Below are 24,097 nucleotides of genomic sequence, written 5' to 3' on the forward strand. Positions count from 1 at the left end.
CTCAAGGAGGCAGGGAGGTCACTGGTGGCACTCAGGTCAGAGTGACAGGAGGAGGTATTAGTGATATGCAACTGGTCAGGTTGCAGAGTGGTATCCACACCTTCCTTTGTAGGAAGCAGAGCCCACCAAGGAAGGGGTACCCAAAATGTAAGGAGAGGTAGGACATGGAAAGACAGGGTAGAGGAAAGCCTAAAAGGGGTGGGGGTGATAAGACCACAGGTCCAGCTTCTGGGGAGAGTGTTAAAGGACCGAAGAGTGGTGACTGTCAGGCTTGGTAAGTGTGTGGGACCATTATTCCAGGGGCAGGAGGCTGGGAAGGGGCTCTTGTCTGTCTGTTGTAGGCTCATAGTCTTTCGTGGCCAGTGGTGCAAGGCAGGAAAGCTCTCACCAGTGCCGACAGATCAAGCCTATGCACTTAGTTAGGCTTGGCCCCTACTCAAGAAGTCATTTTTGTCTTCAAGCAGAGCCGGTTCATAAATAATGAGATAGGAACAGGCATTTATTTGTTCATGATTACATTTAAATCACCAATTAGGAGCTACATACACTTTTCTTGCCAATTTGCCAAAAACCTGTTAAAAGTTTTATTAATGTGAGAAGGACGGGCATGCTTCTTCCTGGATGGCGGGAGCAGGCAGTGCCAGCTTCTCTGCAGCTGCAGACCCACAAAATGCCATTCTGAGGTTTGAGAGAGTTCATTCCAAAGGGTGGTGCTGCTGGCCATCCTCCATGTGCTCTCATCGCAGCCAGGCCCAGGCCACTGGCTGGTGCATGGTTAGCCTGTACTTCCCTTGCTGGAGGCCATGTGCCCTGCATGGTTTTAAGCAGCTTCCTGTCCCCTAGTTCTCCTAGTACAGGCAGCATTGGTATTTTTCAGGAGCAGCCAGTCTGGGAAGCTTGCGTGTCCTGGGAAAATGGTTGTTTTCCACATTCTCACCTGGAATATGCCTGGACTGCGCCCTGGAAAAGCATTGCTGGCCTATGCCCAGACAATGCCTGGGGAGCATATTTCTGCCCTGCTCAGCCGTCTGGGTGGCCACACTTGCCCAAACCCAACTTTTTCCTTTTGGAAATAAAACTTGGGGTTGTGTGCCAGAGGGAAGTGCCTAGTGTTTGTAGGCTCTGACTACAGCAAGACCAGAAGCTTCTTCTCTGACAGCAGAAATCTGGATTGGGATGCCTGGGCCTGGTGGTTGTGTGCCTGCTGCTTGGTGCCAGGAGCTGGGCTCTGTACTTTCCTGCATGTAGAGGCCACATCAAGGAACTGCTGTTCCTATATTCCCTCCTGTACTTCCCAACTTAGGCCCTCAGGGCTCACCCCTCTTCTAACCAGAGGAGATTACTATACAAAGCCCTGCCCCCACCTTCTGACCCCTTCCCCACAAGCCCCTCTGCAGTGCCACATAAGGGACTTCCTGTCAGGATAACCCTCAGTTACAAACTGTAACCTATGCAGACTGTGTGTCCTGTGGTTTCTGTCTTTCCACAGATACCCCAGGAATGTGTGTGTACTGAGAGGTCCTTCTGCTTGCAGCATTTGGGTCATAACTCAACACTGCCCTGGTGCCCATTCCCTGCAGGCTGTGCTCTGTACCTATAGCTCCTCACATAGTGACAATAACTGATTCCACAAGGAGAAACCTGCTAATAAAGTCTGTATTGTTCTGCAAAAAGCAGAGAGGGGTTCAGCTCTACCTCTGGCTTCTCCTGGGTCTCTTGTTGCTCTGACCTCGCCTTAGTTCTCCTGGCTCTTGGCAGAGTGCTCTCATCAGAGTCCCCATGTAGCTCAGCATTAGGTGTATGTATACATGTGTGTTCATGTGCATGAACACCTCCATGCTTTTGTATGTCTTATGTACATGTATGTGTTATATATGTACAAGACTTTTGCAGCATGTGCAACCGAGCTGTGAACTGTCCTCTGATGCACAGCAGGGGTAAAGGGGCTGAGCCACTGTGGGGACCCTGGTGAGAGCACTATCCCCAGAGAACACCATAACCTAGCCCATCTGTTGGAAGTGGGCATGTCCATAGGACTCTGTAGCTGAAGGACCAGGCTGCATGTTTATGTCTCTGCTCTGCCTGGAAGTTGCCTGGACACAGCCCTCCAGCATGAATATGGCATATGTAGAACTCAGAACCAGGGGCCCAGGCACATTCTCCTATGTAGATCAGTGTAGCTCTCACCTGCCCAAATACTGGCCCTTCATATACTATTGCTAGCCTGATCTGAGAGGCCAGACCAGCTAACGTGAGTTCTAACCAGTTGACATCCCAATCTCTCTGGACCACAGGCTCCTCATGGATAATCCAGGGGGATGCCCAGGCTAGCTTTTCTTTCAAGTTTGGCTTTGCACATTGATATTCTTGACACATTATTGATAGACAGGGAAGTTCTGGGCCAACATCCCTTACCCAGTTTACAGAGTCGTAACAGGGCACAGACATGCCTAGCTGGCAGTAGAACTACTCAACACCACAAACACAAGGCAGTGGAACATTTAGCTGGCCAGTGTTATGTGTGAGCACACTGCTGCTCTGAGCTTGCAGGAGGGGGTACCCGTGCTGACTAGGTGGTTGAGGGAATCTAAGCATGTAGGGACATATGATAGCTAGAGGCCCAGTTGTCCGTGGTGTTCAGTGACTAAGTCTACTCCTTACAGCCTTGGCCATCTTCTAGGAATGGTGCTGGGCAGAGTTGGCTTGGCTGATGAGTAGATGGGCAGCCCACTCAAGTTGATAGGCTGGCCTATGAGGGTTGGCTATTTGGGCCACTAGATACACCTTCCAGCCCAGATGCAGGAGGGCCTAGCACCCAGGCAGCTTGGATATTCAGGAAAGCCAGGGTCCAAATGGAGCTGCCCTTGGCGCCCGCATCTTGCTCATTTCTTAGGCTGATGGCGGGTTTTAGGTGCTCCTGTGCATTTGATAGAATGCATAGAGTGATTCTTGTATCTAGTAATACCTAAATCGAGAAAGGAGGTAAGCAGAGAAGGGAGAATGATCAGGCTAAATTAGGGCTGGCTAAGCCAGGACTATTCTCTGATGGTAAAATCAAGAGAAGTCAAAGGCAGTCACCAGTCTGTGACAGGCCGGTCACTCAGGAATCATGTATTTGTTGTGCAATGGCCCTGCAGCGCCCAAGCCCATGAGGCTGTAAAACCTAATTAGGAGACTCGGCTCCCAGGTCTTACAGGGAGAGGAGCAGACAGAAACTTGCTGCAACCTTGGCTAATCGCCTTAAAAGTCTCTTGTTTGTATAGCACAAACTTGACTTGGCATCAGCCCAAATCAACTTGTTTTCTTACTGTCAGGTTCAGATTCTGGAGATGCCATCCAAGACGTCAGTGTGCACCCTGAAGCCGGAGGCAGATGCCAAGCCAGGCATGCCCATGTGCCTGGGGCTGTGGCAGGTAAGGTGAGCGTACGCCAGCCCCGCCCTGCAACCACGCCTGCCAGCTGTGAGTCAGGCCCCATTCATTGTTTGATTTGTCGTCAGATCAGTGAGGCAAGACCCCCTTCAGAGAATACGCGCAGGCCACTTTCTGTGGCCCCAGTATCTTTGGTTGAAACTGCTTCCTCTGGTAGCTGCTACTGCTTTGAAAGGACTCCTGTAAATCCTCAGCTGTTCCCTCTGGAATGCCTCCTGCTGGTGGCAGTGAGGAGGGGCAAGCAGATCAGCTGCATGGCCCACTTGGGAGGGACATGTGCCCTTCTTCTGTCTTCCTGGATCTCAAACTGCCAAGGCCTGAACAGAAAATGCTGACTAATCTCGGCAAGCCCATACCACTTTTGCCATGCTTGGGATTAATTTTTCTTACCACTTTACCTCTTAGAAGTAAGAGTGGGCTTAACACAGTGACTTTCCCTGAAGCCATTTCCTACTTTTTCTATTATAGTTTCATGTTAGAGGAGGTCAGGAGCACTTCAGAGCTGGCAGCCAAAGCTGAGTATAAGTGGGAGTCACAGCTGGGATCTGGGAGGGATCCTCCCAGCCCTTCTCAAGGTGAGGCCTGCTCCCAGCACAGCTGGCTCAGCTGTGAAGTTTCTTCTCCTGGGGTCATCTGTGCCTCGGGCTGCAAAGCATATGGTTTAGGGTGTTAGTTTCCAAAGAATCCCAGAAGCCTTAGCCTTAAGCCTGTTCAGGTACAGAAACCAAGGTGGGTAAGTCATCGAGTAGGACCCTCTCGGGTGTGGTTGGTGATCCCTGGACCATCTTCCTGGTTTTGTTTAGTGCTAAGAGCTGTACTTCGGTGGGCTCTGGTCAGCAGGAAGCCTCTTTAGGAATTAGATGAAGTTAGGAGGTGTCTGCATGCCCAAGAAGAACCTTCCAGAGATCCACATAGTTACTTTTCCTTTGTCAATGTTAGAGGAAAGACTGATGACCTTCTTTCCAGTTGGCTCCTCCTCTGTAGTTTCTTGATTGAGAAGGTTCAAATTGAAAGGGTCTCAATAAGCTGATCCTGGGCACTGCCTCTGCCATTCAGCCTCAGAGAAAAGCCCCAGGGGGGTTGAGATGGTAGAGACTTAAACTTAAAATAACAAAGCTTCTGGAGCCAGCAGATTTGTGGTCATATCTCAGGGACTGCAGCAGAGCCTGGGTCACTGTCCTCCATGTGTCTAGACAGACAGGACTCTCTGAGGACTCATGAGTATGTCCCTGGGGAGAGAAGATCCCACACACACACCTCCCAGCCAGCCCCTGCAGAAGTGCCCCAGGCGGTGACCATAGTGCTGTCAGGTCCTGGGGCAGGAGCTCCCCACTGCTCTCACTCCTGTTCTGTTCCCTGGGAAATGTGGGATGTTGTGTAATCATGTAAAAATTCCAGCAGAAAAATGTGTAGAAAGGGATGTACAAACTTGTTAAGGTAATTAATATAGTTGACAGAAGGACAAATCACAGTTTTGTTGGTAATATAGGTGCAACATGAAGCCTCAAGAAAAGCCTGTATTAACTTCAAATGTTCCTTTTTTCTCCCCTAGTCTGTAGATCTAGGTTATAAACTTAATCTGACAGTGGCAAAGCGACTAGACTTGGGTTTTTGCTGTAACATTTAGTCTATTCTTATCTTCCAACTCAAAACAACCAATCTGTATTATTAGAATAATTACTGCATAAAAGGCCAGGATGTAAATCAGACCTGAGGCAGCATCACTGGCACCAGCTCTCAGAGCAGCCCCCAGTCATGTACCCAAAATAAGGTGCAGAGTGTTGGCTGCTCCCCATGGGGATCCCAGATGCTGCATACCAAGGGACAGGAGGAGCTTCAGAGCAAGTCTTTGTTTCCAAGTCTCAGTTGAGGGAGAGGGGAGGAGCCAGAAAAAGCAGATGGGATGACTTCAGGTCCTCAGCCTACAGAGGTTGGGCAGCATGTGCCAGCACTGTCTGACCTGTGGAATCTGTTGCTGGGAGGCTGTAGGGACTCCAGGTACAGCAGAGCAAGGCGGCTGGAACCACAGAGCAAGCGCCTCTAGAACAGGCTGAAGACTCCATCTATACCATAGAACCATGGCAAACAGATAGTCATACATAGACCATGAATTAGCTATGATGCTTAGAACTTAGAGGCCACAGCATAATGCAGAGACTGATCAGAACCAATGTCAGTGATGAAAGGAGTCCCTATAGACCAGCTCAGAGAACACTGAAGGAAAGAGTCCCACAAGCAAGGCAACAGGAAGCCTCAGCCAGAATTGCTAGTATTGGGACTGGGTGCCACCAGAGCACAGTGCCCTAAAGAGTGACCCTGTATCCTTAAGTGCAGGGTCTAGCAGGTGGCCATACCTGGTGGCAGAGGCTAATATGTTCCTGTTTAGGCTGCAGAGGGTTCCAGATTTTTCCCACCTGGCTTTGGCGTTTCCTTGGATACCAAGCTTTGACCCTGCTTGCCCAGAGTGACCTATCTGGAGAGGTGTGCCTGCCCACAGAGTGCTGTCATGTGGATGGCCTGACTGTATAATGTGCCCTCCATCCACATATGGAAAGGGTGTGGCATAGCCTGAACAAATTCTCTCTGAGCAAATGATCTGTAAAACATCAGCAGAGGGCTCTTCCCTGTAACAGAAGCATAGGAACAGTGCAGCTGCACAGCCAGGCCTTCTGCAGGATAGAGGCAGGGCTATCTTGGGGCACTGGGGACACTTGGGGACCCAGGACAGTCCTGCATCTCAGGGTCACAGTCAGAGGGCACAGCTTGGGCTCCAGCAGTAGAGGAGGACAATTCCAGGTGATGCCTGAGAGGAATCACTCAAGAGGATGAATAGCAGCCTTATTCTTCCTTCCAAGAGCCTCCTTCTACTGTTTTGTATCTGTGAATTTGAAGTACTATCAGAACATAATCATACCATTTCTGGGGACATGTGATGGCCTCCTCCTTGACAGGTTTGCTGTGCCCGTGTGCAAGCCCAGTGTCCTTCCCACATCTGGCAGGCATCCTCCAATCCAGATATGGTTTTCCCAGCTCTCATCACACAGCCCCCAGCCTCAACCTCTCTGACACTGAGGACCCCGTGCCAGTTGAAGATATCATCCATTGGTTAAATACATGCCCTGGGCCTCTGACTAAATCAGGCTTGCTTGCTCAGCCATGTGAGGTTTCTCTTGGGCCTCTGCTTAGTGCCAGGACTGATGGCTACGTCCCCCAGAGTGACTTGGAATCCTGCAGTACTCCTCTTCTGTAGTTGTTTCAGAGGCTAAATAAACGAGGCGCCTGCCCAGGGCACAGAGCCCTCTGACCCTCACCCTCATTCATCATGATAGCGAGAGCTGCTAGAGTTCCACAAGCACCAGGCTTCCAGGGATGGGGGCTTCCGCAGCCACGTTGACAGAGCACACAAAGTTCATTTTTCACAGAGATGGAGCTTGTGATTTTCCTGACCAGGGGTTCTAGACAGGTGACCAGCCTCAGCAAAAGTGGCCTCAAGTCTGCAGCCTAGGAGAGGAGGCAGGAATAACGGGTCCCTAACAGCCCCTGAGGCCTTGGTGGGTGCCCAGTGCCTCCCCTTTCAGGCATAAACCAGTGCTGGCAGGTGTCAGGTCTTAGGGCTGATGAGAAGTAGCCGCATGAGGCCTGGGGGCCCTTGGGTACACGTCAGTGGTCATGCCAGACCTATGCCAGTGGTGTCAGGCACCAGGGAAGCCTACATAGAATGTATTGGGGCACAGAGTCTTAGGACTGTTGGCTCCATGGAAAGCATAGGAAATTGCTGTCTGACTGTGCTGCACCACCTTTGCCTCTCTCCAGAGCCTTGTGTCCTTAAAACTCACTGGAAGCTAGGCCCTTCTGAGAGCTGACCATTGTGCTATTCCCCACAGGCAGAGTCCAGTTCCCGCCCCTTCCTTCTGGCTGGCTATGAGGACGGATCGATAGCCCTGTGGGATGTCTGGGAGCGGAAGGTGTGCAGCCGTATCTCCTGCCACGAGGAGCCCGTCATGGGCTTTGACTTCGACTCTCAGAAGGCTCGAGGCGTCTCTGGCTCTGCAGGGAAGGCTCTGACTGTCTGGAGCCTGGATGGCCAGCAGGCCCTACAGGTCAGTGTGTTGGGCCCTGGGCCTCATTTATCCTACTCTGCACTAACAGTCTGATAGGCTGAAACAATATTTAGGCATGAAGAGGAGCTGCCGCAGATCCCTGGCTAATTAATCACTTGGAGGCGGTGCAGGCGGGCCTGTCCAAGGCTGTTGCAGGAGGAAGGGGGCGTGGATGTGGGCCAGCCCTTCACATGGTTTGGGTTTCTCCCAGACCTCAGGTTAACAGCCGTCACGTCTTGTCCATCTAGAGAAAGGCACGTAGAGTACAGGCAGACCCAAACCCCTTTGTGAAAACCCAGAGGAATTTGGCCAGTAAGGAACTGATTAATCAAAAAAAAAAAAAAAAGAAGAAGAAGAAGAAGAAGCTGTAGAAAGTTTCACAGAACCATGGTGATCTGCAAATTGGCCCTAGGAGGCTGTAGCTCATTGCCAGCAAGAAAGTCCATGGGCAGGGGCATGCGGCCTTGGTGTTCAGTGAGGATTGCTGGAGATCTCCCCAGGATGTCTTATGGGCTGTCCCAGCTGGTGTGGCTTGAGGATGGCCTGGTGTCTATGTCTGGATTTTTGACCACAGGGCTCAGCACAGGGAACCCAGCCTGCATGGTTCACTCCATACGGTATGGGAGAGTACAGCTCTGCAGGATCCCACCCAGCTGAGCCCAGTAAGGAGAAGGAATGGGAATGTGGGATCCAAGGCAAGCAGGGCATGCATCTACACCTCCTGGGCACCACCCACATGACAAGTCTGTGCTGCATGGTGAACTCAGTAAACCTGTCCCATCTGCCTATGCATCTGTCCATCTTCAGTGTCCTGGAGAGGTCAGTGAAGACCTTGGCATCAAAGGCAGAGCTTCTTGTGCATCTACCTGGAAGGAAGGGTATCTGAGGCCTTGGAAAGATAAACCATAATACTGATGGTCATTTTTAGAGTTGGAGGCTGAGTCCCTGTGGGTGCTGGATCTGCAGGTTCTGACTTCCCGCCTGATGGATGTGAGTGGGAGTCTCTCCGTCACACCCCTCCCTCCTGCTCCTTGGGCCCCTGCGTTTGTCCCACTGTGAGTTAACAGTCATTGGCCTGACTTTGCAAAGAGATGAGGGCCAGGCAGCTTCTCCAAGAGTTGTGTAGCTCCCACCTAAGTTCTCTGCACCCCAGGCCCCAGGAAAGAGCCATCCTGCTCATGTCTGCTCGGCCTCTCCTGGAGTGTTTGGGGAACAGCTGCTGGAACTTAAGACTTAAATTTATGGGGCATGTTTCAGTCCAAAGATGAACTTTTACTCTACTAATGAATTGAAAAGTTAAAGCAGAAGGGGAAAGCAGGAATAAATGAGTTGGAAAGTTAAAGCAGAAGGGAAGGCAGGGATTCTAGCCTGGAAGTAGTTGGGGTGTTGGTGGTTGCTGGGTAGGTCCTGGCTCAGCCAAACACATCAAAGGAAGAAGAGAGGCACTCCCAACCCCCACTGAGCATGCACTGGGCAGGGGGTTTCCTGGGGGAATAGAGAACAATCCTAGGGGGAGCATGAAGGCCTCCTTCTCTCTGTTTCTGTTTCTCTTCTCTTGCTTTCTCTTGATATGGTCCTAGAAATTTATCCAAGGACATTTGTACTGAGCTACATCCCCAGTCCTTTTTTTATTTTGAAGTCACTCAGTTGCCCAAGCTGAGCTCTAAATTATGATCTTCTTGCCTCAACCTCTGAGAGTGCTAGGATTATAGTTGTGTGCCACCTGGCAAAGGCATCAGTCACATCCTCAGAGGTTCTGGAAATTTGAGGTAGATCTCAGGCCTCTGGGAAGAAGCATCCAAGTTGCTTTGCTGTGTGAGAGTCCTTAACACTTGGGAGCAGGTGAGGTAGCCTGGAGTCCTTGGTATCCACAAGCATCCTCACCCATGCCACGACACTGCAGTATGGCTGTCTGCCTTGGCCTGAGAGCCACACAGGCACAGATGTACCTTGTTTGTGTCCTCTTGTTGAAACTTCTGTTGAGCCCAAGTCAGTCTCTCCCAGGCAGGCACTAGGAGCAGCGATGTGGATGAGGTTCCCTGCAGCAGAGCGTGGGTAATCAGAACCAGATGGCGGCCATGCCGTGCATTCCTGGCACCTGAGGTCATGTGCTGTAAGAGCCACTGGTGGCCAGAGATCTTTCCTGGAGGGTCCCAGTCCTGGCCAAGGCTCAGCAAGGGGCCATAGCAGTGACCAGAAGGCTACCTGCTCAGGACAGTGCCCAGGGGGAACCTTGGAGACGCTTAGTGACACCAGAGCTGCCTGCCTGCCTTACTGAGGTGGCTTTCCTGCTAGCCATCGGATTTGGGCCTCAGCTGTCGTCAGATACAGGTGGTACACAGGCCCTGTTCCTTCCTCATCCACTTGGGACAGGGCCCACAGCCTTGAAGCAGGGACTGATTTATAGCCAGTAGTATTTTTAGGTCTTTAAGTAATAATGAGGCTTCCCCACCCCCGTCAGCCCTGGGCTGGGAGCAAACCTGCCATGCTCTCCACTTATTGCACTTAGTCACTATCCCAGCTGCACCAGAGCAGTAGCCTGTCTTCCCTCTCCTCGAGCTCACCAGGGAGACTTCTCTTTAAATAGTAGCAATAGAGCTTCTCTGCACACCTAGAATGACCATGTCCATTGTAACAAGAGACAAGGATTGCCTCCGGATTGAGGCACACTCCAGCCTGCTGTCCATGTCACAGGGCTCTTGCTACTGTCCCAGCATCTTCCCAGGGCCTGGTGTTTATCCAGGTCCCCAAGCAGGCTTCTAGTGTCTTCTTGCCTCCCAGGAACCTGGTCCTGCTGATGGTCTGTCTCTGCCTTGATGCCCTCATCCATTTTTAAGAGCAGCTACAATGGATATGGAATTGTAGCTGTTTCCACCAAGCTGCTGGATTAGCACAACCAAACCCCTGAGCAGGAGCTGGGTATCTTAACCCTTTGCAGGTACAGATACTGCATGGAGGTTTCAGAAAGCCGGTGTGGGCCACCCTCTCCCTGGCACCCACCTCCTGCCTGTGAAGACTGAAGTGCAGGGCTCCACTGAACTCTTTCTCCTGATCCTTGGCTCTGTACTCAGCAGCAGGGTGCTGGTTTGAAAGCAGCTCTCCTCTCGGAAGCATTATAGATAGGAAATTCTTATAGAGAAGAAATAGCAGGGAGCCTGGGACAAGACCCTGGGTGGGTTCCATCAAGGGCTACTGTTTTACTCTCACGGGTTCCTTCTTTGTCACTGACCCAGGACAGCATTTATAGGAGAAAAAAGGATGACATGATGTCAAACGGCCTGCTGGTCTGGTTCGTAGCCACTAGTTGTCTTGGGCTAGCAGTGTGATAGTTGCTGGGAGCCATGGAAGGGGCCCTTGCATCATACAAATACCCACACCTAAGCACTACAGCATTGTGGGGATGCTCCAAGGCCAGCCTGTGCATGTTGGGCAGAGATGTGGTGTGGCAGGGAAAGAGTGGGGCCCAAGAACTGGGTACTTTGCACACTGGGGACCTGTGGTCATAGAGTTGTCAGCCACGTATTTTGCAGCATGTCCACCAGCTTATGTGCAAGTACAGGCAGGAAGCACAAGAGAGCCCAGAGCCAGAACTCTGCCTGATGGAAATAACAGTAGGTGGGAAGAGCAGGCAGTCAGAGAACAGGGCCATGAGAGATGGTCAGGGCTGGTGGGCTGAGGGTGTTGTCAAGCTCATGAATTGGAGCTGGACCCTGGAGAGGTAGATAAAGGGCAGATTAGACTGATGGGAGTCCTTGGCTGTGAGTTCTGGAGTGGGAATTGAGGTATGGGAAGAGGAGGGACATGGTACTGGAGGAGAGATAGCTCTTGTCTCTCCTTCAGGTGAGGAGCATGCTGGTCTGAACCAAAACCTGATATGTGATGTCCAGCCTGCGTTGTGCTGACAGGCTAAGTTTGCTGCAGGTTATGGGCAGGATATCATCAGGTCCATTCTACTCAGGGATAAAGGAAAAATCTGTATCATGGATGAGCACTGATTTTACCAAATGCTTTTATTGTGTCTCTCAGATTCATGACTTTTCCATGCTATTAATTTAGTGACTTACTTTGTTCAATATTTTTTCTTTAATACCAAACCAACCAAATAAGGCCAGTGCAATGGCACGTGCCTGTAGTACTAGCTATTTGGAAGGCTGAGACAGGAGGAATGCCTGAGGTCAAAAATTCAAGATTAGACAGGGAAACATAACAAGATCCTGTCTAAGAGGGGGGAAAAATGTCCAGCTGAGTAAGGTGGTGCACTCCTACTATCGTAGCACCCTGACAGTCTGAGGCCGAAGCATTTCAAGACTGGAGCCCAAGCTGGGCAACTTAGCAAGGCCTTATGTCAAAACAAAAATTTTAAAAAGGAACTGGAGATATCGTAGTGTGACTGTCTTCAGTTCACTCCACAGCACTACAAAGGCATACGACAGAGTATGTTGTCTTACTCTGCTGGCTCAGTCAGAGCAGTTCAGGGCCGTGGCCTGATCAGTATCAGCACCTTTTCTGCTGCTTGTCCTTGCTGTTGGTGTGGTGGTGTCAGAAGACCCAGAATTGGGAAGTGAGCGTTCCCTTCTCTCCCAACTGCTGGATAAGTCTGGGCAGGGATCCTAGTCCTTATTTGTTTTGCAGTGCTGACAGTCAAACCCAGGGCCTCATGCTTGCTAGGATAGTGCTCTACTACTGAACCGCATGTCCCAATCACAAATCTGCTTCTTTTTCATTACTGTTTCTGTTTAGGCTATCCCCCTACGCTCCTGCCTCAGCCTCCTGAGTGCCAAGATTAGGGTCATGTTCTACCATGCCAAGGAATCTGGCTAGGAATCTGCTTTCTGAGTGGCCATGAGTTAGTCTTTTCTTTTTCCACTGTGGGCAGGAATTTTCTATGTGGAAAAGGTTCAGTTTTCTTGTTGGACTTATTTGTTTGATTTTATCAGAAGTTGCATTTTTTAGGAATACTGAAATACTTTCAAGATACTTTCTTAAAGATGATTTTGTAGCTCTTTATGATGAGTGTATAAATATCTGTCAATTCATAGTACTCTCTTTTTGTTACTGACGCATCTTATCTTTGCTGATCCTTGAAGTTTGGTGTTCTTCTGATTCATCCTTTCTGGTTTTTTGTCTTCTTCCTTCCTCCAGTGTTCTCTGTGTTTGCCAGAGTGCTCTGATTTGCACTGCACATGTCACCTGCTGGCTCCCCGCCTTGCTTTGCCTGTGTTCCCACCAGGTATCTTTTGCTGGGTCCTGCACCACAAGATGTCATTGTTTTCATTACCTCTCACTTGTAAGGGGATCCCATTTTTGTTTGTTCTTTGCCTGCTGGGCTGATTAAGAGTGTTTTTAGGATTCCACATGTTCAGGAACTACCCTTGCCCTTGTTATCTTTTAATTTTTTAATTTTAACTTAATTACATTGTGGTCAGAAAACAAGGTCTGAATGATATCAGTTCTTTGAAATGTAGGGGGCCCATCCAGTTAGCATAAGTATTCCACATGTGCTTGAAAAGAAAATGCTGAGTGCTATTGTATACATATCTGCACAAGTAGATACTGGGTCAGACATATCTACCTGGTATGCAGTGGCCAGAGCCTTGAAGATGCAGGTGAATGTTGTGCTGTGCCCATCCTGTTACCTTTCCCCAAGGTTCTGTTCTGGCTTGGTTTGGTTTGGCTAGGTTTTTTTTTAAGACAGTCTTACTGTGTAGTGCTGGCTGGCCTGGACCTCACTTAGGTAGCCGAGACTGGCCTCTAACTCATGATGATACTCTTGCCTCAGCCTTCTGAGTGCTGTGATTGCAGGACAGCACTACCATACTGGCTGTCTTGATTTTTTTTTTTTTTCCTTTTGCATTTGGAAACCAGCTTAGTCATATGCTAATTCCTGATAAATCAGGCCTTTTTTTTTCAGTAATGCTTATTATCTCTGCAAAACACTTTTGCCCCAAAACATTGTTTAGCTATCTCTCAGTGAGATCTCTTGGTGGCCCTGGGGTATGCAAGTGTGCATCAAGAAGGAAGTATGGGGTCCACATTTCTGGTTTCTGTCTCTTGAGCTAGGAGGATATGTCAGCTCCACCATAGATACCTTCCACTGTGGATCTGCCCTGCAGATTTCAGCACATTGTATTTTCATTTTGATTGAGTTCCAAGTATTTTCTCTCTTGTGATTTCTTCACATAGGTTCCTTAGAAGTATTAGTTAATTTCCAAATATTTGTTACTTTTGTAGATATTTTTAATTTGACTAATTCTGTTGTCAATAAATATTTCCTGTACAAGTTTAGCTTTTAAAAATTTATAGAGGCTGGTGTTTGGCCTGTCACAAGTCTTGGGGAATAAACCACATGTACTTGGAGAGACCAGATGTTCTGCAGTTGTTGGGTGGAGTCTTCTATCAGCATGACCCAGGTCACTCAGGGCAGTCTGTAGTTCAAGTCTTCAGTATTCTTACCTGCTAGCTAGAAGGATCTTAAAATCTCTATGACGATGAACACACCTGTTCTTCCTCTAATTCTGCCCATTTTGCTCATGATCTTTGAAGCTCTGTCATTGGTATGTAAACATTTCAGATGGCTGTCTCCTACAGATAACCAGTGAGCTTTTCTCAATAGGAAAACTGTGTCTGTGTCTCTGTGTCTGTCTGTCTGTCTGCCTGTCTCTCTTTTTCCTCTCTCTTCGTCCTTCTCTTCCCTGCTTTCTCCTTCATCCCTCTTTTTGTTTCTTTGTTTATCCTGTTGAGGATTGAAGCCAAGGCCTTGTACATGCCAGGAAACCACTGAGCTGAAACATCCATCTTTTTTGATGTTTTTTGCCTTGAAATCCAGTTGGTCTGGCACTGAGTAGTGCCGTCAACTTTCTTAGGCTTGTCCTTTGCGTGATACATCTTTTCCTGTGCTTCTATTTTCAATCGGTTTTCATCTCTTTATATTTTAAAAATATCTTTTGTAGACAACATGTAGTTAGTTGTATCTTTTTTCTGACACTCTCTTTTAATTGGAGCATGTAATCTGTGTGTATTTAATGTAGCTAATTATAAATCTAGGATTAAGTCTGGTATCTTAATATTTGCTTTCCATATGTTACTTCTGGTTTTGACCCTTCTGTGCTCCTTCCCTGCCTTCCTTTGTGTTAATCAGATAGAGTTGCATGTCAGGTAATAATGGGATATGTTCTGAGAAATGTGTCTTTACATGTTTTCATTCTTGTTTAAACATCATAGAGCAGTGATGGTGAACCTTTTAGAGCTTTCAGTTATGACAGATAGCCTGCTGTGGCACATGTGTCCTACACTCCCAGCACTGCCATAGAGTATGTTTACACAGACCTCAGTGGCACACTGTACCTGTATGTGTGCATCTAGGCTCCATGGCACGTACCAGCATGTATATGGTTCATCATTGACCAAAAATTGTTACTATAGTACATGACTTTCATTTCTACACTTGACTTTGTTATTTTTCTTCTTGATGGATTAACAAGTTGCATCCTTTTCAAAGTCTACATATAGTCAATGTTGTCCCTGTTCTACCTTTCAAACGTAATAACCATTTACTATTACCATTCCATTTACCTGCCCTCCCTACCCATTGTGCTGCTATTGCTGTACATTTTATTTTTGTACTTATCAGAAACTCTACCTTATAGTATTTATTAATTTCACTTTAAATCATCAGTTGTCTTTTTAAAAAAATCATGAAATTATTTTTAAAGCACTTTTGTTTCATTTTGTGGTACTAGGGACTAAACCCAGAGTCTTCACACTGAGCCATTTCCCCAGCTCTCCTTTGCTTAAGAAGAGTCAATTTAGTATTGCTCAGGCTGGACTTGAATTTTTGATCCTCCTGCTTCAGTCTCCCAAAGTGCTGGATTATAGACGTGTATCACCATGCCTGGCTAAAACATAGTACTTTATATTTATTCACCTGCTTACCATTTCTGACACTTTCCTGTAGGTTCAAGTTCTATCTGAAATTAAATCTTTTGCTGTAAGACTACCCTTTTTTTTTTTTTTTTTTGGTATTGTTATGCTGGTGTGGGAGGGCAGTGCTAGGTTTTTTTTTTTAAAAATCCAATAATACCTTTATTTCTTCTTCTCCTTCCCTCCTCCCTTCCTCCCTCCCTCCCTCCCTCCCGTCCGTCCTTCCTTCCTTCCTTCCTTCCTTCCTTCCTTCCTTCCTTCCTTCCTTCCTTTCTTCCTTTGTTGCAGCAAAAGCACTTAATTGAGTCACCCTTGGAGGCCAGATGCAGAGACAAGCAAGTTTATTAGGGGCTGACCCCCAAGAGCAGGAGGGGAGAATAGTTATACAGTCCTAGTTCCCGGTCTAATTCCTGGTTGGGTAGGTGGAGCAATGGTGCTGATATGATTTAGGGCAGCTACAGAAATACTACAAAGCATGGGTTTAGCTTGTGACAGAGGAACAAGGGTGTTCGACATTTTACATAAAGAACAAGTGGTCTTATGACAAAGCAAAGAATGGTATCCGGTTAGGTAACTATGGCAACATTTACAAGAAACAAACTTAAAAAAATCCAGAAACTTAAGCTTTAAAATGGCACTAGAATGCAAAATGACATTGATTTAGTTTTCTTTCTTATATCAACTCAATTTTTTGGTGCTGGGGATTGAACGTGAGGCCTCACGATATAAAGCATGTGTTTTACTACTGAGCTCCACCTCCAGCCCCTTTTGCCTATTTTACAAACCCTAGCCATGGAATTTAGGGATACTTTTAAAAATTTTTCTTCATGTACTTTAAAGATGTTATTGGGGCCAGCAGTATGTCTCAGTGGCACAGCACCTACCTGGCAAGTGCAAGGTCCTATGCTTAATTCCCAGTACTCTCCCCCCATAAAAAAATTGTACTGAGCCTGGTATAGTGGCACATACCTATAATCTTAGCACTTGGGAGCCTGAAGCAGGAGGATTGCTGCAAGTTCAAGATCAGCCTGGACTACCAGGCCAACCTGAACTGCTTAGCAAGACCTGTCTCAAAACAAACAAAATAAAACCAAGAACACACACTGTACTAAAGATGTTGTTCCGTCGTTTCAGTGAGAAATTGTGATAACTTCTCATTATTCCCATGTATGTATATAGTGTGCCTGATTCCATGCTGTGCCCAAGGTTATCGGTGGTTTTCAGTAGTTTGCCATGACTGTTCTTAGATTTTCTTTTCTTAACCTGATTGAGTTTTGCTGAGCTTTTTATCTTTAAAATGGGAAATTTTAGCCATTATTTCTTCATATGTTTTCCTTACCCGTTTTCATTTTTGCTACTTTGTGTGGCTTCATTAGGTCCCTGAGGTTCTGTTTACTGATTTTCCTTTTATCTTTTCTTCTTTCTTCTTCAGTTTAGATAATCTCTATTGCTCTGTCTTCTAGTTTACCAATTTTAAAAAATAATTCTCATTCTGCTATTATCACTGTCCTATAAATATTTTATTCCAGTTATTGAGATTTTCAGTTCTGTGTTTTCTATAATTTGTATTTCTTCCTGGGCATGGTGGTACATGCTTGTAATCCCAATCTGGGAAGCTGAGACAGAAAGATCACAAATTAAAGTCCAGCCTGGGAATTTAGTAATTTGACCAAACCCCATCTTAGGAAGGAAGGAAGGAAGGAAGGAAGGAAGGAAGGAAGGAAGGAAGGAAGGAGAAAAGGATGTGGATCTAGCTCTGTGCAAATGATCTGGGTTTAATCCCTGGTACTGAAATTTTTTTCTACTTCTCTGCATACTCATCCAGATAAATTGTTTTGCAATTATTTGAGTGCATTTTCTTTTCCTTGCATTTTCTTTAAATTAATATATGATCAGTTTCCTTTTTAATTTATTTATTTTTCCATCATTTTATTGAGAAACAAATAGCAATGAGACAGTTTCAAACCAAATTGGTAGGACAGTTTCAATAATTAACACATTGCATACATTCTTCCTAGTGGTTAATTGCTGTACAAGATGCGGACTTGATATCCTATTTACAAACACCATTAGAACAAATCCTTCTATTCATTAAGAGAATGTAACTATATATCTATCCTAACCATTTTGAATACGCAGATACAAAATGGACATTCATCTGCATCCCCCTTTTTTGTTTAGTTCCGTCATTTAAATAAATATTATAGGTGTGTAAACTCAGCAAAATATTCTAAAAGAGTTCAGTAGTCCATAATAGTATTGGGTCTTCCGCTTCACTGGCAATGTCAGAAATTGTTGACCTGAGTCCCCTACAGCTCAACATAACAGCATGGCTTTACTTCTTATACTTCGTTTTTATACTTTTCTGCTGGATGGTTAAGACCAAGGTAAAGCAGGACCTATGCAATAAGAGTTGTAGCTTTTGGGTCTGATAAGGTCAGTGAAATCCCCTCAGGGTTTATCCTGAGATCCTGTACCCAGTTTCCTTTTAAAAAAGAAAATTAAAAATCTTTTATTTATTTGGTATAGGGTCTCACTGTGCAGCTCAGTGATCCTCCTATCTCAGTTTCTCTGGTACTGGGGTTACAGGCATGTGCCACCACACCCTGTTTCAGTGGCCAGCACAGTGTACCCAGGTTCTGGGGCTGGCATGGCACGCAGTACTGGGGGTTAAACCTGGGTCTTTGCACTTGCCAGGCAGGCATGCAGATCACCAAGCCATCTCCCCAGTCCTGTGGTCAGTTTCTGTTAACTGGTTTTCCCCCATGCTAATAGATTATGTATTCCTGCATCTTTGTGTGCTTAGCAGTTTTTTCTGCTTATGTGTAGACCGTATAAATAATTTATAATAGAGACTCTGAAGTCTGTTGTCATGCTCTGAACAGTGGTTGCTGGCAGGAAACTCAGTTACTGGCTGTTCACCTTGGACTTCTGTAGGCTTCATTTGTGCTTTATTAGGTCACGTATATGGAAGACCATTCTGAGACTCCTTTATTTTGTTTTGTTTTGGTTTTTTGCCAGAACTAGGGGTTGAACTCAGGCCCTTGCACTTGCCAGGCAAGTGCTTATTCTACTGAGCCATCTCCCTGGCCCCTGTCAGTCTCCTTTATGATAGAGCCTACACTCTGCGTCCTTTCAGGCCATGTTGAGGCATGGTTTCCATCTTTGGTCTAATATAGCTATACCGGACCTTACTCTATGGTGGAATACTTAACTCCTGAACCCAGGCCATTATGGTGTCTTAGCTACTCTTAGTTGACCTCTTTTACCTGTCCATTTGACCCTGTAGTGCCACTGTCTGCTAAGTCCTGTGCAGTTTTCTCTGGACTTGTGCAGCCTACTCTTCAAATGAAGATTCATCGGGAGCCCCACATATAGTCCTCTACCCCCCAGGAACTCCATTTCCCTCCCTTCCTCCACCTTATCATCACAGATTTCATCAGTCTAGCTGCCTTCTCAGCTTCATGTGACCGCTGCGTTGTGTCTGGATTTGTGGCCAAGGTATTGTCTCTGGGGCAGAGAACACTGGGAGGTTCACATCATCAGCAACCTCTTCCAGTGCTTGTGGAAGTTACTTTGTATATTTTGTTCACTTTATGGTTGTTTATCAATAATGACTGGTCTGCTACTGGCTATTCTATTATCATAGCCACTTCCCTATTATTTTTGCCTTATGAAGGATAGATCTGCTTATTTGACAAACAGATACTCATGGCTCTTCTTTCTGAATTGTACCTTTTATCACCATTTAGTGTCATCATTCTCATAGTGCTTTTGGCTCTGAATTCATTTTTCCTATGAAGATAGGCCCCCTCTTTCTTGTTTGCCTTCTCTTGCTCTATCTGCTAGTAGTCCCTTTGGAGAATCTCTTTACTTGCACAGATGTAGCCTTAGCATTGGGATCCAGCCATAAAACTATTGAATGTGTTTGTAATTGTATACTTAATACAGATACACAGGGCAGATACAAGATACTAGTTAGGTCCTAATCAGGTGGGAGAGGAGAAGAAAGTAATGCTGATTTTGTCATTCTTTATGGTAGATGGCAGATAAACTGTCAAATGCGAGGTTGACTGCTTGTATCTTGGCCCCCAAATAACAAAGGAGCAAGTCAAGTAAATTCAGCCAACATCCCCTCTCATTACTCTTTTTCTGTTAGTTACATAACCGGTTCTCTACCCGTAATCCCCATGAGTTTTAGAACTAATCCTGCCGGTAGGTAGATTCCGTGCTGTCTGCCAGACCATTTGCTGTAGTTCTCCAGTTATCTCTTATAACACTGGAATTAATCTTCTTGTCCTTCCAGAAGAGCTTATGGGAGCAATATCCTTTGAGTTCTTACACGTTCAAAAATGTCTGTCTATTATCTTTACAATTAAGTGACATTTTGGCTACGTATAAAATTCTTGGGCCATATATCCCTTCTTAGCCCATGTGAGCATCACTCTGGTTTGCTGGCACAGTTGTAGCTGAGAATGTGCTGAGCACTGTCTGTACTTTACCCTCTTGATCAGGGTGATCTGTTCTGGCTACTGTGCAGCTATTAGGTCTAAGAGTTTTACTAGAGCCTATCTTAGTGTTGACTACTCTATAGGTTTTCTTTGGACTTTGACTTCCATTTCAAGACATTAAAACTACTTTTCTACATAAGCAAACCCTCGCATCTCATCTCTTTCATTACCTTCCCATACTATCCATCTCAACTCTGTCTTTCCTATTTTGCTCATTTTTCTTGCTTTCTAGCCTGCATGTATAGTTCCTTTCTGTCTTGTTTATCATCTTGTCTCCTGATTTTTCTGGTTCCCCTTGCTTTCTTCCTATCTTTCCTTCCATCCTTCCTTCCTTCCTTTTTTTTTTTTTTTTCTTCTTGAAACCAGGTGTAACTATGCAGCCTAGGCTGGCCTCAAGTGTATGACAGTCCTTGTGTCTCAGCCTCCCAAGTGCTGGTGTTACAGGTGTGCACCACCACACGCAGACACGTAAGCCTTTGTCTCCCACTTCTTTCTCGAGCTCTGCTAGGTCTGCTCTCCTCAGTGTTTTGCTGCTTTTGGTTCTTGTTTTATAGAGATAATTTATAGATGTGACTTAGTTCATTTAGTTTTATTTTATGAGTAAATCACTTAGTGACCATCTTGCTGGCATCTGAAGAATGTTGCCATTTGTTTTTCCTGTTTCTTTTCTGCTGTGCTTTTGTGTTGTTTTTGTAGAGACAAGTGTTTCTTTTTAAACAGATGATAATATTAGGAGGCATTTAGAAGAAAGTAGTTCTGATAGAACTCTTGATGCTGAGGACCACGATGTCCAGGTCATATACAAGATTGGGCCATATATCCCTTGATGACAAGTATGACCATCATAGAGTGTCACAGTGTTGGCAAAGTGCTTCTTATTTTGTGTGGGGACAGATGCCAAATGCATATAGCACATAGGACAGCCCTATTTGTGTAACCAAAAATGTTGTATGCTAATCTGTTTTTATTTACTATAACAAAATACCTGAGGCAGGTTAGCTTTATGAAAAAGAGAAATTTAGTTAGCTCACAGTTCCAGAGAGTGAACGTCCAAGATCAAGCAGCCCCATTGGTTTAGACTCCAGCGAAGGACTAATGGATGGCCTCACTTCATGCCAGAAATGTGTGAAGGGAATAGACTACATCATCAGACACAATGTCAGAAAGTCTTAGGCTTCACAGTCCTTTTCAAGGAAACAGTGTACAGCTAACCTCCCCACCATAATCACCACACTGAGAACCAAGCTCCCAACATGAATTTTAGGGGGATATGCTGAATCACACCTAGCCATAAATTTTTGACCATAAAGCCAGTTCTGATTCCTGGAGGCCACTCTGCTTGTTACAGGAAGCACATGTTGGGACAGGAGGCTTCCTGTTCACCAGCATTGAGCATGGGGTGCTTGGCCCCCAGAGAGAAAATGGCTCCCTATCAAGTCCATACAGGTCAAAAATGCTGTATAATTCCTCATCTTGTTTAGCACACTGACCCTTCACAGAGTCAGGCCAGGAGCTAGGCTTCACCATAGCCTGGTGAGGAACACTACTGTGCAGCCCTTTTACCTCTGGTGTTGTCTCCCTTTGTCCTGGACCTTAGTTCATTTTCTGTTGCTATACCAAAGTACCTGAGATTGAGTATATTGTAAAGAATAGAAGTTTATATGGTACACAGTTTGAGGGGCCGGAGAATTCAAGAGCATGGAGCTTTGGTGCTGCTCTATAACATGGTGGAGGACATCCTGTGGTCTCAGAAAAAGTATGCTAGCTCAGGTCTCATTCTCTTCTTATAAACCAGTAATGTCACCACAAAGGCCCCATCCTTGTCTAACTCTAATGATCTCCCAAGGCCCCACTTCCAAATGCCATCAGCATGTGGATTTGGAGATGAAGTTGCCAACATGAACTTCTGGGAGACACACTCAAGCCATGGCTTCTACCCACACTGTTGCTTCCCACTCTGGGCAGCTCTTTTGCCCCTTCTTATCACATGATTTCCTTAACTGCTTAGTGTTGCTGAAGGTGGGGTTTGCATTTCTCATCTTCGCTGAGATGTGGGTGTTGACCAAGTTTCTACTGGGAGAAATGTGAACTCCATGCTATTGCCAAACTAGAATTGTTACCTCTCACTAGATTTGAAGGTGTTGGGAGCCACAGAAGCTAGGAAATTGATCAAATGTGTGTAGGTGGGACTAGGCCTCACTGCCTAAAGCAAACAAGCTACCTCAGTCCTGGGATAAACATCCTGTCTGGTTAAGATCAGCTATTAGTCGCTAGGCACATTGATCTATGAATGAACTCAGGCACCCTTACTAACTTTGCAACATCCTTTTGTTGTGCTTTGCATCAGTCTTGCCCATCTGGCAGACCAGCGACCAACTCGCCCTGTTTTGTCTTCTTATCTGTCTCATTCCTGCTGCCGTTTCTCCTCGGGTAGAACTGAATGCAGTGAGACCAATGGATCCCTACGTGAAGATGCAGTGTATTCCCCACAGCAAAGGACTCAGGGCCACTCCTTAATAAGGGAAGGAGTTTCCAGAACAGGCTGAGAGAGCTAGTCTTTGATGTCATGGCCAAGTGGCCAGCCAAGAACAGAAGTGCTCCTGGGGGGAGGCTGAGGAGGTCGGCTGGTTGGGGAGTTAGTGTGTGGCCATCAGGGTGCCTGAGTTCATTCATAGATCTTACGGCAGGGCAGGGGGAGGTGCCCATGGGTGACCACTGAGCACCACTGGCTCAACCTAAGAGCACCTAACACCATCTCCTGCTGTCTTCCCTTTTGCAGGTGTGCAGCACTCACCAACTTACCAATCCTGGGATCTCTGAGGTTACAATCCGTCCAGACCACAAGATTCTAACCACTGCAGGCTGGGACCATCGCATCCGTGTGTTTCAGTGGCGGACGATGAAGCCACTGGCAGTGCTGGCTTTCCACAGTGCTTCTGTCCACTGTGTAGCCTTTGCCACCAATGGCTTGCTGGCTGCTGGATCCAAAGATCAGCGCATCAGCATCTGGTCACTGTATCAGCGTATGTGACCCAGCCACTCCTGCCTCTAGAGACTCAGAAGACAGGAGGTAGGCATCTCACTCCAGTGATGGCCCAGTCAAGTGGACACTGACCATCAAGGGCCCCTAAGGACCGGCAGGTGTGGCTCAAGGACCATAGTCTTCACTTTTTCATGAAGCTCACTATGGCATCCATATGACAGTGACCCTGACGCCTAGCAAGACATCTGGTACCTGTAGCCTATGAAGAGTTCTGGCATGGGCCTGGCAGTGCTGCCAGCCTGAGCATATTGTATAATAAATTTTCTGTTTCAACCTCTTCTGCTGATCTCTCTACTTAAAAGAGAGCCCTCAGGGGCCAGGGAGATGGCTCAGTGAAATAAGCGCTTCCCTGGCAAGTGCAAGGACCTGAGTTCAATCCCTGGTTCTGCCAAAAAGAGAGAGAGAGAGAGCCCTCAGATTCCCCTAGATGGATCCCTTGCTGGGTCTTGCTATTAAGTGGGTGACCCTGAGTGGGTTTCAAGGCCTTTGGAGGGCACAGACCCTGACTGTAGCTTTCTGCTGATATTTGCATAGCTTCTTGCACCAGAGATAGACCAGAACTCCTGACATTCGAAACTGAGGCTAGGACTGGGCGAAGATGTCACTGAACTCCAAGAAAGCATAGCAGGAAAGGGGCTGATGCTAGGTGGCATAGTTGAGGCAGGAGTTCATGGTGTCCAAAGCAAGGCCAGACACAGGATGGGGAGGAGATGTCAGTCCCAGAAAGGGCCTATCAGGCTACAGGGACAGATTCAGTATATTTCTTATGTATAAGAATTGTTTCATATTTATATGTAAGTATATATTTCATATATTAAACATTATATGTATGATATATAATATGTGGTATATATTGTATATATTTGCTATATAAAGAATTTATAAGTAGGCATCTAGTGGCTGTCTATAAAGTCAGGGGTGGAAGATGCAAGAGGGCCATCTGCATCCTGGAGAGCAAAGATCCAGTCAGAAGGGCCTGGAGGGCCGGGGAGATGGCTCAGTGGAATAAGCGCTTCCCTGGCAAGTGCAAGGGCCTGAGTTCAATCCCTGACTCCAAAAAAAAAAAAAAAAAAAAAGGGCCTGGAGCTCACT

The 24,097-nt window shown here is 46.5% G+C and overlaps 1 protein-coding gene across 4 annotated transcripts in view; it reads left to right on the forward strand.

Annotated features, from left to right (window-relative positions):
* Positions 1-23,272, forward strand: part of Gnb1l (G protein subunit beta 1 like) — a 77,872-nt gene extending 54,600 nt beyond the window's left edge. For all 4 annotated transcript variants that reach the window (XM_004628152.2, XM_023711843.1, XM_023711844.1 and 1 more), the window contains 3 exons: positions 3,315-3,413; positions 7,316-7,531; positions 22,742-23,272. In XM_004628152.2, the coding sequence (XP_004628209.1) occupies positions 3,315-3,413; positions 7,316-7,531; positions 22,742-22,993 (567 nt within the window). In that variant the 3' untranslated portion in view covers positions 22,994-23,272. The remainder of the gene's footprint in view (positions 1-3,314; positions 3,414-7,315; positions 7,532-22,741) is intronic.
* Positions 23,273-24,097: the final 825 nt, after the last annotated feature.

Source organism: Octodon degus, unplaced genomic scaffold (assembly GCF_000260255.1).
Source record: "Octodon degus isolate 3935 unplaced genomic scaffold, OctDeg1.0 scaffold00021, whole genome shotgun sequence".
In the NCBI taxonomy this organism is placed as follows: Eukaryota; Metazoa; Chordata; class Mammalia; order Rodentia; family Octodontidae; genus Octodon; species Octodon degus.